The following is a 16,333-nucleotide window of genomic DNA, read 5'->3' as shown; positions in this document are numbered from 1 at the left end:
AATGCAGTTCTTGGCGATTTAGAGTTGTCCAGATTTGCTGTATTACCTCACCACGGCACCTGTGCTCTCAGAGCTCATGTTTCTCCTTGCCTTATGGCTTTTCTCACGTGCTCTCCACAAGATGGCAATCCTCTCTCCCAGCCTGTGTCCCCTCCAGCTGGGGCACTTTCTCCCCGCGTCCAATTCCTGTCTCTGTCCATCTTCCTCAACGCACCTCAGAGCATTGCTGCAAAGAGCTCTCCTTTCCCTCTGCCCTGGCATTCCGTGGCAGGCAGTTCTTCCTCACCACTTCGTGTTTACACGCTTCTTTCTCTGCAATAAAGCAGCCTAATGGGGCCATGTCTGGGTGTATGGAGCCTAATCCTCCCCTAATACCGGGAGCTGAAGCTGGTGGCTTGTTTCAAATGAGCAGCGCCCTCTCTGCTTTGCACAGGAGGACTGCTGAGTGCAAACAAGCTGGAGCTTGTTCCTTCACATCCTCCCATTCCTCTTATTTTTAACTCACAAGCGGCAGGTGGCGAGCAATTTGGTTGCTCCTGTACCCTCCGTGGGGCCACGTGCTTCTGCTCTGCTGCCACGAGCCGCTGTGCCTGCCCACGGTGCTGCAGCCAGCCGGCTGCCCTGCCTAATGCGAGCTGACAGGCAGCCTCCACGCTCGCAGAGCAGCTCCCCTGCCTGCTCTCCTTTTGCTTCTCACTTGATCGGCGGCGAACGAAGCCCTTTGGTCTCAGCCAGCAGCTGCTGGGAGCAGCCAAGCTGTCGGAGCCGAGGTTGGAGCTGGAACGAGGAGCGCCCCGTGGCTTCCAAACACAGCCCGGGACCAGCCCGGCTTTCCGCAGAGAATTCCCGCTGTCGGATTCCTCTTCGGCTGCCACTAACCACAGCCTCGTGGCCGTCTGCTGGGTCCGGGCTGCTGAGGTTAGCTTCCCAAAATCTCAGAGCCTTCGGGAAGGCGCGCGGGGGGAAGGCTTTTCCCCTGGCACCGCTCCAGTTAGCTAGAAAAAAAAAAATAAATCCCTTTTCCCCCCCTCGCTCAGCGCCATGGGGCAGGGGCTGGCTTCCAGCTGGCGAGGGCTGCGCCGAGAGCTCATCTCCTCCTGGTCGGCGGCTTTGGGAGAAGCTGGGCTGAACTGCCTTCAGCCTGAACTTTGGAGCCTCCTTGCCTGGAAGGCAGGAAGCAGCCGGGGCAGATGAAAGGAAAGCAGAGCCAGCAGGGGAGGGAGGCGGTTCAAAGGCACGACCCCCGGGCTGCTGTTGCTGCTTCCACTCCACCACGGGCTGGTGAGGAGCTCAGGGCGTGCGTCTGGGTGCTTGGAAGAGAATCCCTCGTCTGTAGGGTCCTTCCAGGCAGCGCAGAGCAGAGGTGGGAGGTTAAAGGGGAAAATTGGAGGGTTTGGATTGGGGCTGGTGCTGCTGGGAGGGGGCAGGAGGTGGCACGGGCAGGGCAGGGCTCGCAGAAGGACGGAGGTGCCGGAGTCCCTGCCAGCTGCACCCCCTCCTGCTCGCTCTGACCCAGCTGGATATTGTCCCTGCTGCCTGAGAGTGGAGGATTGGGGTTGCTTTGGGTTCCCTGGCACACACGAGCCCAGCTGCAGCCCATCATTTCTCGTTGCCCGTGTCGTTTACTGTAAGAGGAGCTGGGTTTTTGCTGCGGTCTCCCCGCTGGTACAAACCCTTGGCGTTTGAGGCTGGCAGTTGGACGGGATCAATCCCACTAATCACAGAGCTGCTCAGCTAGGAGCCGACGTGAGATGTTAGCAGCACACACACACACAAACACATGTTCCGAGCGCTTTTATTCTGCAAAGCTGTGGTTGTTGTGCTTGGCAGCGGGGAAAAAGGCACGCAGAGGGTTCCTTTCTCTCTCTCTCTCTCTCCCCCCTCTATCTTTCACTGTCTCGGTCGTTCCCTGCCTCCGAACGCGGGGCTGAGATCTCATTACCTTTCGTTAATATCCGTGGCAGATAGCGGTGGGGCTGTGAGGGATTGCCTGGGTCGGGGAGAGGAGGGGAGGAGGAGAAATGAAGCGCAGGGCCGGGAGAGCGAGCGCACGCCGCCAAACCGCCCCGATGGAGCCCGAGATTCGGCAGGATTTCAGGTGACACTCGTGCAAGGGAAGAAAAATGAGAATGGCCGTGGCAGCGGATGAAATGGATCTGGGGCTGCAGCCGGGGGGATCAGGGGAGATAAATGGAATGACAAATGCATCTCTACCGCGGAGATAAATACGCAGCGCCCGCAAAAAAATAAATATTTTAGAAAGGGAAGGCGAGAACAGGACGGGGCTGGCCGGCAGCAGCGCTTGGGGTGGTTCCTTTGTACCTGTTGGGGAGGCTGTCTGCAGAAAGGGGGCAAGGTGTTGGTTTTATCTCCCCTTTCTCGGAGTTGGCTGAGGGCTGGAAGGTGGAGAAAGGGAGGAGAGCAGCCCCTGCTGCCAGCTGATGGGGACGTTCTCCCCGCGTGGAGCAGGCAGGTGAAGGCTCCCTCGTGGTCAACCATTTTCTGCTGCCCCCTTGGGTCTCTTTTCCCCTAAATCAAAGCGTCTGGTACACCGGCAAGAAGGTCGCCCTGCAGAATTTGGAGAGCTGGTGGAAACCTAGCAGTGTGCTGGAATGGAAACCGGGGTCAATCCGCACGCTCCCATCTCTCCTCCTGTTTGGAGCATCCTCTGCCGCCTCGCCACGGTGTCAGAGCCCTGTGAGAGCTGCTGAGATAGAAAAAAAAGCAAACCCTACAAAAACATGGTGTTGGCAGTGAGACAGTCCCATCGTCTGGGGGTACTGGAATGTGTTTCCTTGCGGAGGGAGGGCAGGGGCCAGCTCCCTGCGAGTAGGCTGGACCTGGCCCGTGCCCTTTTTTTGGGGTTTGTGGTTTCCTGGCAGACTGGCTCTCGTCCCAGCCGTTCCGCCGAAGCCCTTGGGTCTTAAAAGGAGGAATTATCTAGGCACATGCCTGTGGGGGTTGCTCCGTGCATTTTTCTGTGGTGCCTGCGTGGGTTTGCGCCCTCGAAAAATGGGAGGTTCCAGCTGGAGCTGGGCTGGCGGGCAGGCGCTAAGCAAACCTCACCCCGTGTGACTCCACATGGCCCCCCGGCCTGACCCACAGCCCTACAGCTCTGCCAGCCCCCAGTTTTCCCACTGAGCCGTGCAAAGACCTCCAGTCCCAGCCCACAGACAGTCCTTTGTGCACTCCTTGCTCAATCTCTGCCTCCCATCCAGCCTCACCTACCTGGGATTCCCACCCCAATATCCGTCGCGGTGCTGCTCCAGCCCCAGCAGTGCATCATTTCAGAAAGAGCTCGAGTTCAAGGGTGCAGAGCTGTTCCTGAGCAAGCCCCATTTTGGTTTGGGTGCAGGTATCTGTATCTCTGCATCCTCCCAGCCCAGGCTGGCAGGATGCTGCTCTGTGGTGTGAATGGAAGGCAGCAGGCACCCCGTGCTGTCCCTCACCGAGGGTGGGAGATGTGTTTTTTTTTTTGCTGATGGGGTCTGTGCATGGAAACTCTTAACGTGGCTTTCCTTCTTCTTCTTCCCCCTCCTCCCAGCTAAAATCTTTCCTGAAGGAGTGCAAGATCGCCAACTACTGCAAGCCTATCCGGCAGCTGCTGGAGAAAGTGCAGGAAAATTCTGCCTACATCGCCAGCAGGCGTCAGAAAGCTACCTTCGGGGTGGCCAGCAGGGAGTCTGTGGTGAGTCTGCTGCTTCGATTTGGGCTTCCTGGAAAGACAGCCAGGCTCCGGCTGCCGGGGCCGAGCGGGTGGCAGGGGGAGGAGGGAGGACGAGCTCCTGGAAACGGGGCCGTGGGGTGCGGCAGGAGCTCGCAAACAACCCGGCTGGGCAGGGCCCCGCAGCCAAAAGCCTCATGGAAAACACAGGCCATAAATTACACCCTGCTCTTACTCACAGCACACGCACGTATGGAAGCGCCTCGCTTCGCTGGGGCACATCCTCTGCTGGGGAATTTCTGGCTTCTCATCACCCCGCTGCTGGTACGCCGGTGCCAGCTCGTGGCTTAAGGTGAAGGGGGGGATTTCACCTCCTTTGTCACCGTGTTGTTTCCTCCTGGTGTGTGGAGACACCTCTCCAGCAGCTGTATCTGACTGATAGAGTTCAGAATCCTGAGCCAAACCTTTTTCCATTTTCCTGGTCTCTTGTGGAGGCAGAACTGGAGACCAACTAAAGGTACGAGCCCAAAGAACTGTGATCAGGCACCCTGGGCACCAGGAGAGATGCTGGTGTGTCCTGCTGTCTGCAATCAAGCAAATATCCAACCTGCAGAGGAAATGCTGAGCACATTCAGTGCCTGGAAAAGATGCAGTGGTGCTGGGTGGCTCGTAGGGCCCGTGGAGGTGTTGGGCTGCATCTCAGGGCAGTTTTGCCTCAGTGATGAGCTGAAGGAGAGCAGCAGGGGTAATGATCAGCGCTTCTTATTTTAGGAAATGAACTGCACGGGTAGAAAACAGGATATTTCGAGGGTGAGGTAGTAAATAGTTGGCCATCTGGCTGATAGAACGAGATGCTGTCTTCCTGGAAAAAACCTGTCGTGGCTAGGGGTGTTCCCCTGGCTGGGAAGGGTCCGGAGGGAAGGCACCACGAAAGGAGCAGGCGGAGACGAGCTGCCTGTCGAGGCGTGCCAAGAGGTGCTGGTCTCCAGGGCCTCTCCGTAAGGAAGCTGCCGCAGCCAGCTGGATGCAGATGGAGGCACTGGAAGCTGCTGGTTTCAGCTCGAAGCAGGGACCTGTTCAAACTCTCCAGAAGCAGCTGCCTGGCCTTAATTCCGTTGTGCTGTTCTCTGCCGGCCTGGGGTAGGAGGGGAACCTTCTGTTGCTCTTTTTTTTTTTGCCTCCAAGGGGACCGTGCTCCTGTCCTGCTAAACGAAGCCAAAGGGAAGCCTTGCTAACGAAGCTTCGTTTGCTTTTCCTCTGGGACGGGGAGCTTTGCATTTAGCCGGCGCAGCAACCTCTGCAGGTGAGCTGTGTGTGTGCACGCCTCCGCCTGAGAGTCAGCGGTGAGTGGGATAATTCCTTGCCCAGCAGGAGAGAGGAGGAATTATCTGTGTCTGGGAGGTAATTGAGGGGATCAAAGTGCAGGAACTGCAGGAAAATCACCCTTGGAAATCCTGGCACATCGGTGCCTTGGGCGCAGCGCTGCTCTTCTGGGATGAAGGGGTTGATGGAGCTGGTTTTGAAGAGGCCGAGCAGTCCTGGGTTCTGGAAACGCTGCTCGGGCTCGGGCTGCTTTGCCAGAGGAATTAGGCTTCCCGTCTGGAGCGCAGTGGTTGGGGTTGTGTTGTTGTTCTGTAGCTTCTGCGGGCAGACAGCGCCGTGACCACCCACCCGCTCCGCAGAGGTAGAGGTTTCAGCCCCCAGGGCTCCCTGGAACCATGGGCTGGGGAGGATCGTTGGCTGAAAAGAAAAAACGGGTTTCCAACAACTCTGCCACTGGCTGCTTTTCCCAGCAGCTCTGGCAGCAGCCCCTTTTTTTAAGAACGGAGCCATCATTTTAACATCTTGCTGCCTGCACAGCTCCTAGCTGATGCTGGTGCACCTGCAGGAGCGTCGCAGGTAAGGTTGGGGCTGCTTTGGGGAAACAAAAGCTCTGTTTTGCCCAGCCTGTTTGGGGACAGGTTCTCCTCCTGCCCCTAAAGAGCGAGGGCAGCAGCCAGCTCGGTGCTTCTCCGGCTTATCTTTTGTGCCTGGGGACGAGCTTGGAGGCTGGTGACCTGCTCCTGTGCGAGCAGATGGGGTAGATTTCCAAAAAGGGCCAAAGCTCCCACAGAGACCGGGCTTCCCAGAACAGCTCGGAGCATCCCTCCAAGGCTGGGTTGAGCTTGCCAGGCTGTCCCCAGCACATGCAGGGTGTTGGCACTCCTGCAAACACAAACCCTGCCCGAAAAGGCATTTGAAATAAAGTGGAGGGGCTGTGCGGGGATCCCCCCGGCATCCCAGGCACAGCAGCTGCGTTCGGCCTGATGCTTCCACCACGTTTTCAGGCTGAGAACTTGATTTTCCTTTTCTTTGTTTGTTTGTTGGGTCCGGATGTGCGATGGGCACCTCTGATTTGAGGTTTCTTCAGCACCTGCCCGGGCCCTGGCCTGGCAGGGGACAGTGCAGGGGAGGAGAGGAGCTCGCCAGGACCTGCAGCACGGCTCGGGAGCTCTACACAGGGCTCTGGAGCTCCTGCATTTGAGCCCAGCCCAGGGAGGGAATGAGATGATGGCAGGCATTGCCTCGTTGCTGTAGGATTTCCAGATTTGCATCCATCCCCATCCCAGTGACCTTCTCCGTTTGCACAGCACCGGGGGCTTGATCCGTGCTGGGTGTCCCCTGGCAGCACGGTGATGCAGAGGCAGGAATAAAAGGAGAATTGCAAACAGTTGAGGTGGGTACGACAGCATCCACTCTTAAAATTCCCATTGAGGCGTGCCGATGAGAAAAATGGGATTGTTTTATTTTAATTTTTTCATCTCTGGATTCCGACACTTTAAACCCCAAAGAGCCGCATCAGAGCGCCCAGACCTTTGCCTTCCCCAAGAAGAGCCTTTCTCGGAAGCCCTCCGCCCCGAGCAGCATCAACAAATTGCCTGCCTGCAGCTGGCAGCCTGATGGGAGCCTGATCCACGAAGGGGGTGACTCCGTGCTCCTCAGGAATTACTCCTCGTGGGCCAGACCGCCAGGAGAGCCGCGCTGTCTGCCGCCTGCCGTCTCCTCCAGCCGGCGCTGCCGGAGCCAGAGGTCCATCAGCCCCGCTGCCAGCCCGCCGGGGGGAGGCTGAGGAGCAGCCCCGGGCTCCGGTGCAGAGCTTGGAGCCGTGTTACAAACGCTCCCAAGGGATCTGTGGGTCTGGGACCCGGGGAATTACCAGCCGGGGGCCGTTTTGGCTGGCTGCGCTCTCGCGACGCGCCTGGTGCCGGCTGCGGAGGCCACAGATCATCTCTGCTTCCCTCCCGGTGATGGGCCAGAGCAAGAGCTGATGTAGGGTGATGGATTTCACCGCCTTACACTGCTCCTTTCCCTTGCTCCACGCTGCTGCCTGTCACAGGGACCTGCTCTTTCCATCATCTTGTCCCTCCGTACCCTCCTCCCCGCGCCGTGGCTCACAGGCTGCAGTGCCCGCACCATCACCCAGAAGCAGAGCCGATTTGGGCTCGGGGGAGGCGTGTTAGAGCTGCTGCTGTGCTTTGTGCTGTGAAGATGCTCTACCCCCAGCAGCAGGCACCAACAAAAAGCTCTGGGTTTGTTCTCAGCCCTTGGATTCAGGACACTTTTTTGGACCTGTGCTAATGTACGAGTGTATCTAAACTAACCCCTCCTGCTGCTTGTTCCCTTGCTCCTTTTGCCTGTTAAATTCCTATTTCCGTGTCATGGCTGTGCTTAATAAAATTGTCTTCATCCTGTGGGATAGCACAAAGCCCCCGGGCACCGCAGCAATCCAGGTGACAGCCACAGCTCTCTGCAGCTTGGAAGCAAAGGGACCCTGGCAGGTTAAAAACAACGGGCTTTAATCTGACGTGCTGCCCCTCACCCCTTCCAAAAAAAAAACACCCTTCTAAGCATCTCATGTGCTTCCCACTACTCCCAGTGTTTTCGCCTCCGTGCTCCCCTCTCGGAAGCGGGCTCGGTGTTTTTCATGCTCCGCTCTCCCAAGGCTGGGAGGAGGCCAAGCCCCCGCGGGGGAACGCTGGTTGCAAAAATAAACACTTGGCCACGGAGCAGGGGGAAGAGGCAAGCAGGCTCCCTTTGTATTTAGGGCTTGTCAATGCTTGCGTGAGGTTTTCCTGAATTAAAAAACAAAAAAAAAGAACTTAGTGGGCGATCAGATGTCTCCCTTGCAAGAGCAGGGGGTGGATTTTATCCTGAGAGATCCTCCGAGGTATCCCTGTGATCCCTGCCTGCAGCTTCGAGCCAAATTTCTTTACCTCCTCAGCAGGCTGCGTTGTCTGCCCTGCCTGCTGTAGGTGCTTTAACTCTGCTCCCAACTCCCTGCATTTGCCGGGGTGCTGCTGCAGAACAGCTTTGCCAACCTCCCTTACACCTGCACCCCTCTCTCTCCGCAGGAGCAGTGGGAGAAGCAGGTCAAAGAGGAGGGGACGCCTCTGACGAAGTACTACACCCAGTGGAAGAAGCTGAGGGAGAAGGAGATCCAGCTGGAAATCACTGGCAAAGAAAGAGTAAGAAACACCTGACTGATCGCTGGAGCGAGAAATCAGGGAGGGGAGGATCCCAGATGAGTTCTGCTTGGCCTTTTATTCCCCCCACGGGGCTGGCCCTGCCATTCCCCACATCTCCTGCCCCAGGGAAGGTCCCGGTCACCCCTCAGGGCACGAGATGCAGGGGGGGAGGTGGGAGCTGTGCTTGCATTAGGAGCCTGGAGGAAAGGAAAGGAAAGGAAAGGAAAAAGCTGTCTCGATGCTAATGCAATGAAAGTGGCTGAGCTGGGCTGCCCGGCCAGGGAGCAGGAAATAGATATAATTGGTGTCTCCAGCGTATGGTGGGGAACAATTAAAATAATCAATGGGACGTGAGCGTGGCTGGCTGGGAGCCAAGCCCCGGAGCGTGCCACGAGACCTGCGAGACCCTAGAAATGCTCAGCACCATGCACCAGCCCCGAGATAAGGACAGGGGGAAGAAGAAATTCCCCCAGGGCAGAGGGAACAAAAGGAGCTTCTTGTTGCATGGGGCTGAGAGGCAGCAAGAAGTGGGATTGGGGCTAACCTGGCCCCAAACTGGCCTTACTGGTGCGAGCCACGACTTTCCCAGTAAGGAAGCAGCTGTCTCAAGGGGCCAGGAGATGAGCTCTGGGTAGGCGAGCCCCCATCTCGTGCTAAAGGTGAGCTGGAGCAGCGTGAGGTGGCCAGGGCCAGCTAAAGGGAGAGCTCCCCTTGAAGGAGGGGTTGCCTTGGCAGAGCGAGGCTCAGGAGGATGACTTGGGAAACCAGGGGAAGTTTGAGGGCAGGGCCAGGGACTTGTTCTCCCCTGGAGGAAGCGGGCTGAACAGATAAAGCCTGGAGAGAGATTTCGGAGTTGGCTTTCAGAGAGCTCTGAGGCTGCCTGACATCTCGGCGTGCTGAATGGGGCTGTTGTCTCTCTCGGTGGGGGCTGCTAGCTTAATGATGCAGCATTGTGAGCCCCAGCAGGAGAGTGAACACCATGAGGCCCATTAGGGCTGGGAAAATCCATGTCCCATTAGCAGCCATTGGGGGGAAAAATAATAACAGGGAAGAAAAAAAAAAAAAAAAAAGGAAAAAAATCAGCCTGGCTCTCAGCTGCTCCGAGCTGCAGCTCGCCTTATATAACAACACTGACCCCGTCTGCCCGTTCCCTTTGCTTTTCCCAAAGGTTTTTAATGGGATGCAGCCTAATCGGCTTCGTGAGACTCGGTCTGTAGCGACCTTCTAGCTGGGGATTAAAAGACTGGCCCCCAAATTACCTAATTACTGCCCCTGCGTGATGAACACGGGCTGGATCTGCGGGCACTGGCTCGGGGCAGGTCCCCGTTCCCCTGCTTTGTGGTCACTGTGCAGCTGGGGGGGATTCCTGCTGCCTGCGTGTTGGTCCTGAAGGCACTCCTAGGGACATTTAGAAGGTCTTGCAGAGGGAGAACGAGCCCCTGAATGATTTTTGCATTTATTTTTACTGCTGGAGGAGCGGCAGTGACCAGGCTCGTGGCGAACAGGATGGAGGAGCAGGGACCTGGGCAGTCGATGCAAGCAGCTTGTTGCAGGATCCGGGTTTCTCCTCCGGTTTGTTTGATGCTTACAGGGACTGGGACGCTTCCAACCTCAACTCCTTGCTGGCTGGGCAGTGCCAGGCTCCTGCTGTGACAAAGAGGAGCTGCTGAGGAGCGATAGCTGCCACGCAAGGGCTGCAGCCAGCGTGGATCTTGGCAGAGAGCACCCAAAGGTGCTGCCCGTGGCTGCCAGCAGCAGGGCAGCGTGGTGATTCCGTGTCCCCAGCACCCACAGGTTGCTTTCATCCTTCACATATCTCCCCAGCACCGAGGTCTCTGCAGGGCCAGCAGAAGGAGAAGTCTCTGGTAGCAGAAAAAAGCAGGTGGGAAGGTGATTTAGAACCAGGAGCCTGCTTTGCTCCCCTCTCCTCTTCTCCAGCCAGCCTCTGGCTCTCCATCGTGGTGCTGCAGGTTATTGCCTGCAAGCTCTCAGCTCCTGGAATCAATACTGCCCAGCTGGGGACCGTAACCACGATGAAGTTTCTCCCTTCAGGTCGGGAGAAACTGCTGGAGCTGTCTGCAGGAACAAACACTGTGCCTCTTGCACCCTCCCAAACGCTGCCTCTCCCTCTGGGGGAAGCTCCTGGGAGGGGGTGAAGCAGTGGCCGTGGTCGGAGAGGAGAGCGTCGAGGGGTGGGAGAGAGCAAATGAGTTATTAGGCGCAGGGCGAATGTTTCCAAGCAAGCTAATGTGTGCTAATGCATGAGTGCTTCCCAGGAGGTGTGCAGCCAGGCACAGGCAGCGGGCAGCTGATGTTCAGAGAGCACTTGGGATTTAATTTGCATTCTGATTATCTTCGCCCTGCTGGCCCGAGCCCTGGCGAGTAAATCCTCCCCCTAATCCCCCTCCGGAGAGGTGTAAAGAGCAGCGAGGTGGTGTCAATTGCAAGTACTTAATGGCATTGATATTGGCTGGGGCTGCAGCAGCAAGGCTTGGCCCATTGATCTCCAGAAGGGCTAGCAACAGGGCAAGACGTGGCAGAGACAGAGCTGAAGCACCTTGGCTGAAATTTAGGGCCAAGAAAACAGCTTGCGAGAGCTGCCACGGCTTTGGGCACTGCTGGAAAGTTTCTTCTTCAGAGGTATCCCTCCCTGTATCCCTGGCTGACCCAACTGCTCTTGGCAGCGTGGCTTCCACAGGCAGGGCAAAGCCAAGTTCCTGCGTTTAAGCTCAGCATTTTGTGTGTAAAAAGCACAAATTAAGGTCGTGCTTAACGTTGGTTTGGTGTTTTCTTTGTTTTTTTTTTTCCCAGCTTGAAGACTTGAACTTCCCCGAAATTAAGCGTAAGAAGCAAGAGGAAAGGAAGGAGGAAGACAAGAAGGAATTCAAGGAGCTCTTCGAGCTGGACACTGACTCTGATGAGGAGAGCACTGGGATTGCTGTGAAAGGTAGGGCTGCAGGGCTGGGCACGCCTCTCCTCGCCGGGTTTTGCTGCCCTGAGGGAGATGCACGTTCACTTCAAAAGGTGGACTGACGTGGAGAGGGAGCACAGCACGGTGGGGGCTTTTCAGAGTGACAGAAGGCAGCTGGGAGGCTTTCCTCCTCCTCTCCCTCTCCCACCTTGTCACTCCAGCTCATTTTAAACCCTTGGGATCTGCTTTAGTCCTTTCTTTTCCACGCCTGACCCAAAGCCTCGGAGAACTTAGGAGCGTTTGCTGCCTTTTTTGCACGCTGGGTGGAGATGCAGAAATCCAACTTTTGTTCCTCTCATGCAAAAGAGGATCAAAAACGTTTTTCTACCTGGCAGCGGGCTTGATTTTCACCATATACACTGCAAACAGCAGCTAGCCCAGGGGCTGGTTACCAGAACGAGAACCTTTGATGGAAAAACAGTTTCCCTCTCTCTGCATGCACTTGGGATGAATTTATTTTCTAGCAGGTGACATTGGAAGTGTTCTTGGTGAGCCAAGAAAGTCCGGAGCCTCTGGAGAAAATGGTGCCACTCGCTGGCTCCGACCACGAGGGGGCCATAGTAAATTGTGGAACCTGCCTAAAAAGTTCCCCACATGGCTCAAGGAAAGCTTGGCACGGCACCAATGCCCCCCTCACAGCTTTCTGTGCTGCAGGAGGAGGAAATGGTCGGAAAACTTGCGTTGAGGTAGAAGTTGGTGGAGTTTTGTAGGTGTCCCAGCAAGGAACGGGCAAGATAGTGAGGGATCGGCGTGGCAGCAGGGCGGTTTGCTGAGATAGAGCCCTGGGATCTGGAGAGGTTGGGAAAAGAGCAAGTATCTGGGGAGAAGCACACGATGAGCTCTTGTTCCTGCTCCTCGTGGGGTGCTGGGATGTTCCTCACCGGGGCTGGCTGCAGAGGGAAGGCAGCGGGGGCAGCGCTCGGGGTCGGTGGGAGAGAGAGGGGAGCTCTGGAGCACCCCAACCATCCCCTCGATGTGCTCCTGCCTCCCACAACGAAACCCTTTGACTTCTGCCCTGGGAATTTAGGGGGAGAGGCAGCAGGATCCCAGCTCGGCGGCGGGGCGCAGGAAGGCTGCAGCTCCCTAAATCCCCTCGTAGCCACTTCTTGCCTGCGTCCCAGCCTTCGGGAACATCCCAGCACCGCTCCCTGCCCACCCCTGCTTCCTCCCCGTGCTCGGGGTGATGGATGAGCGCGTTCCCCTCGCCGGAGCTGCTCAGGTGCCCATCAATAAGCCTCCAGCAGCGCTGCCAGCCAGCTCCCGGGGGGCTCCCTGCACGAGCCACAGCTTCGGCTGCCCCGGGGGGCCGAGGGGCTGACGGATCGGTGGCGGCGCGGCGCTGGCAGGGAGCTTATTGATGGCTCCGCACCCGGCTCAGCGAGCAGCACGGGTCAGCTGGGGCAAAAAAAAAGCCTGGCAGAGCGGGCTGAGATGTGAGCAAGAAGCTGCCTGGGCAGGTCGGGAGGCAGGGCAGGCAAACCGGGCTTAGCTCGAGGTGCTGCTCCCCTGGGGATGCGTTTCGGCGTCTCCTGGCGCTGATTTGCCTGGTGAAATCCCCGTGCAGAGGAAGGGGAGAGCCTCTGAAGCGCTGGGCATCCTTCTCCGGGCTCCAGTGTGAGGCCAAAAGGCTCGTGGGGAGATGTGGCAGGAGAAAGCGAGTGGTGAGCTTCCCCTTCAGCACGTGCCGGGGTGGTGATGCCCTGTGCTGCCCGTGATTTTCTGTTTACGCTGTAAAAACTCTTGCAGGGAAATCCAAAGCCAAAGCAGCATCGGATGACGACAGCTCCGAAGCAAGCAGCAAGGACTACGGTGAGGACGATGACGACGAAGAGGGAGAGTACGAGGTGGAGGAGGACGAGGAAGATTTGGAAGACGACGGCGACTCCGACGGTGAGTAGTGCTCCTAGGAAAAAGGGGAAGGGACGTTCCTGACAGCGCTGGGAGCCCGAGGCGCCTTTTGCATCCTACAAAGGAGCCGCCTCCCCTGTCCCTGTGAGCTGTGGGGAGGCAGGAGGGATCCCTGCACGCACACGGGGAGCCCTGCCAGCTCCGAGCGGAGAGCGAAGGGGTTAAGGGCTGCGCAGCCACCAGTCCCTTTCATCTCCTGGCAGGGGCCTCCTGCAGAGAGGCTCAAACAGACTCGGCAAGTACAGCCCAGCCCGGCAGGGCACAGAAACCTCGCTTCAAGGCTCTCCGCAGGCGAGGTGTGGAGGCTGAGCTCCTCCTCGGGGCTAACGCTGTGCCACCGGGGAGGTCGGAGGCTTTGGTGCAGCTGTGCCAGCCCCTCCTGGCCCTCGCACGGAGCCGCAGCCACCTCGTGAGCCCGCCTGCACCCCGGCTGGGCTCGCTCCTGCCTCTGCCAAGTCACTGCCACGCGAGCAGACGGGAGCTGGGCCTGCCAGGGCTCCTCTGCCTGCTCTGCTGTTCCTTTGCTGTTTTTTTTTTTTCTCCTTTTTTGTCTTTTTTTTGCCATTGCTTAGGCCTGGGGTTTATAGGACCAAGCCTCTGCGCCCCTGCCTGCCTTTGGGCGTGATGCGCGGCTGCGGGGAACAGCCACAAAAAGCTCCCGGGGTGGTTTTTTTTTTAACCAGGTTGGGGAGCAGAAGGGGGAAAGAGGCCAAGTGAGAGCAAAACCTGCCTGATTCGGCGTGGCAGATGGCTGTGGCTTGGCACGCACAGCCCAGCCACCTCACCCGGAATAGACGGGGGCTCGGTGCATGTTCTGGCAGCGCTGGCAAGGAGGACGAGGCAGCCTTGCTCCTCCCTGCCCACCTCTGTATGCAGGCACACGTAGGGAAAATCACCTTCTCTTGGGGGCTGGGGGACCTGGTGCTTTAGTGGGGTTTTCAGCGTGAGCATCCAGCCCGGTGTGGGCAGCCAGAGGTGGCTTTGTGTCCTTTTTGGAGCAGGGGATGCACGGAAAGAAGCTCCGAGGGGCTGGTGCTGAGCCTGCACACTGCTGGCAGGGGCTCAGCAGGATGGTCCGAGGGGCCAGGGGAGCTCCAGCCCCGCTTCTGGGAGGCTGCACCAGGAAGGGGAACGTGAGGAGTCGTGCACAGCCCCCGGAAAACAGCAGCTCTGCGTCGTGTTTATTAAAACACCTCTCCAAAAGGAGGTTGCTCGGGGCTCAGCTCGTGCCTGGGAGCCTTGTGGCTGTCACAGCTCCTTTCTGGCAGCTCCTCACCCCCCCAAGAGGGGTCTCCGTGAGGGGAAGGCTGCTCAGAGGGCTGGGGGCACTGCCTGCCTCGTCCCCTCCCTCGTGCCTGGGGGCACCGTTACCTCTCCCCCCTCCCCGGAGCCTGCGCTGCGCCCTGCGGCGCTCACCTACCGCTCTCGGGGAGCTGCAGCGCTGCCAATAAATTAACGAGTCTCTGGGCTTAATTAGCGACGAGTTGCCTCCACCTGCCCCCCAGTAAAGCAGGATTTACACCTCTTTCTCTCTCTCTCCCCACCCGCAGAGGACGACAGCACCGAGGCCCCGCGGAAGCAGAGGAGCTGCCCCCGGGGGCTGTCGCGGGCTGACCTGGAGCAGCTGGCGCAAGGCGGCGAGGACGTTGTGGAGGACCTGGCGTTCTCTGACGAGGACTGAGCACCTCCGGGCCCCTACAGCCCCTCCGGACCTCCCCCAGCCTCCAGCACCTCCAGCTGGGCTCCAGGAGGTGGTAAGGAGAGGGGGGACCCATCCCCAGGTGCCACCAAGGACTGTTACGGTGACACGGCGCAGCAGCCGCTTGGACTTCTCCAGCTTTTTCTACAGACTCTATATATTTTTGGTAACGTTTTTTTTTTTTTTGGGGCACTTCAAATCCAGTAAAACTGCTCGGCGTAGGTAATAAAAAGCCCTCATTAAAATCTGGTTTAAATAACGTAGGCTCCCTTTTCAGCTTCTGCTGGCCAGGGGAAGGAGCAGCCCCTTTGTCTGAGGGGCCTCCTGCCTGTCCTGCCCCCCCGTTTTGCTCTCTCCCCAAACCCTCTCTTTAGCCAGGGGTCCTCAAGGAGTGCGCAGAGCGTTTGGAGATTTGTGTCCTTGCTGCAAAGGGAAAGCTTTTATCGGGGACAGCTGAGGCAGCTCAGCCAGATGCCTGGGCTGTAAGGATGCTGAGTGTGTGGGAGCCTGAAATAACCAGCCCTGGGGTGTGAGCAGGGTGGAGTAAGAGGAGGCCGAGGTAATAACGTAGGAAATACGCTTTTCACATCAGAAAAATTATAGGATTTGCCCAGGATTTGTTGGCTAGACCCCAGATCCACGTGCTTGGTGAGCCAAGGGGCACTCAGGGTGCTCCTGTGCGCTGTGACAGTCCTGTTGTCACCCGTGGTGGCACCGGGAACGTGCCCGGCTGCCGGCTGTGAGCCCTGCAAGCAGCAGTGTGACAGGGGCAGCCTGCCTCCCTCCCTCCCTCCCTAAAAACCAGGTTTAAGTATTCTCAGAGTGATCTGACAAAAAAATCACTCCTGAACATTAACCGTGCCTTTCAAGAGTATTTTTTTTCTTCATGCAGATTTCTTGGAAAGGAAGAGAGGGAGGCAGGGCTGAATGTTATCTTTACTCCTCTCTGTCCCCGTTCGGCGTCAGCACCCGGGTGGCCAAGCTGCCTGCACGGGCTTGTTCATCACTGCCTGCTGCTCTGCCTACGTGTGCCCCTCCAGGCACACCGCAAGAAGACGAGCTGTTTTCTTTAAAACGTTTAAAAAGAGGTATTTTTAAGGGCTATTTTCATGGAGCAGAACTAACCGCAGCTCAGAAACGTTCCCTTACTGCAGCCAAAAGGGACCAGTCAGGCCACGTGTCCTGCAGCCTGGCTGCTGTGCTCCCTCTCGCCCCATCCCTGAGCGACACCCACACCAAGCTGTAATTCTGCTCTTCCTGCCCTGCACCCCGTGCTGCTCCTCTCCTGCTTCCAAACATCCTTGCTGTGCAGGTAACAGGTAAATCACTGCTATAAGAGGGCTGGGGGGGAACTGGATCTGTTTCCTTCAGAGTTCATGATGGTTTTTTGGAGCTTAGGGGAGGTAGAAAGGGTGCTGTGGTTTCTTTCTTCCCCCGGGCTGTAGTTAAAATAATTATTGGTCCTGTCCCTAAACACGCGCCCAGATACCCTTTGGCCCCTAAGGAGGAGGGAGTATCCTCAGAAATCAATAATTTATTATTATTTATTTATTATTTAGAGAGCCCTGAGGGGGCTGAGCACCTGC

The 16,333-nt window shown here is 57.6% G+C and overlaps 1 protein-coding gene across 1 annotated transcript in view; it reads left to right on the top strand.

Moving 5' to 3' along the window:
- Positions 1–15,550, top strand: part of NOC2L (NOC2 like nucleolar associated transcriptional repressor) — a 34,429-nt gene extending 18,879 nt beyond the window's left edge. Inside the window, exons 15-19 of the mRNA XM_082777253.1 lie at positions 3,545–3,688; positions 8,056–8,169; positions 10,981–11,116; positions 12,887–13,030; positions 14,599–15,550. Of these exons, the coding sequence (XP_082633379.1) occupies positions 3,545–3,688; positions 8,056–8,169; positions 10,981–11,116; positions 12,887–13,030; positions 14,599–14,729 (669 nt within the window). The 3' untranslated portion in view covers positions 14,730–15,550. The remainder of the gene's footprint in view (positions 1–3,544; positions 3,689–8,055; positions 8,170–10,980; positions 11,117–12,886; positions 13,031–14,598) is intronic.
- Positions 15,551–16,333: the final 783 nt, after the last annotated feature.

This window comes from Aythya marila (genome assembly GCF_965140915.1).
Source record: "Aythya marila genome assembly, chromosome: 21".
In the NCBI taxonomy this organism is placed as follows: domain Eukaryota; kingdom Metazoa; phylum Chordata; class Aves; order Anseriformes; family Anatidae; genus Aythya; species Aythya marila.
The sequence above is the reverse complement of the archived record's forward strand: the minus strand, read 5'-3'. Positions and strand labels throughout refer to the sequence as shown.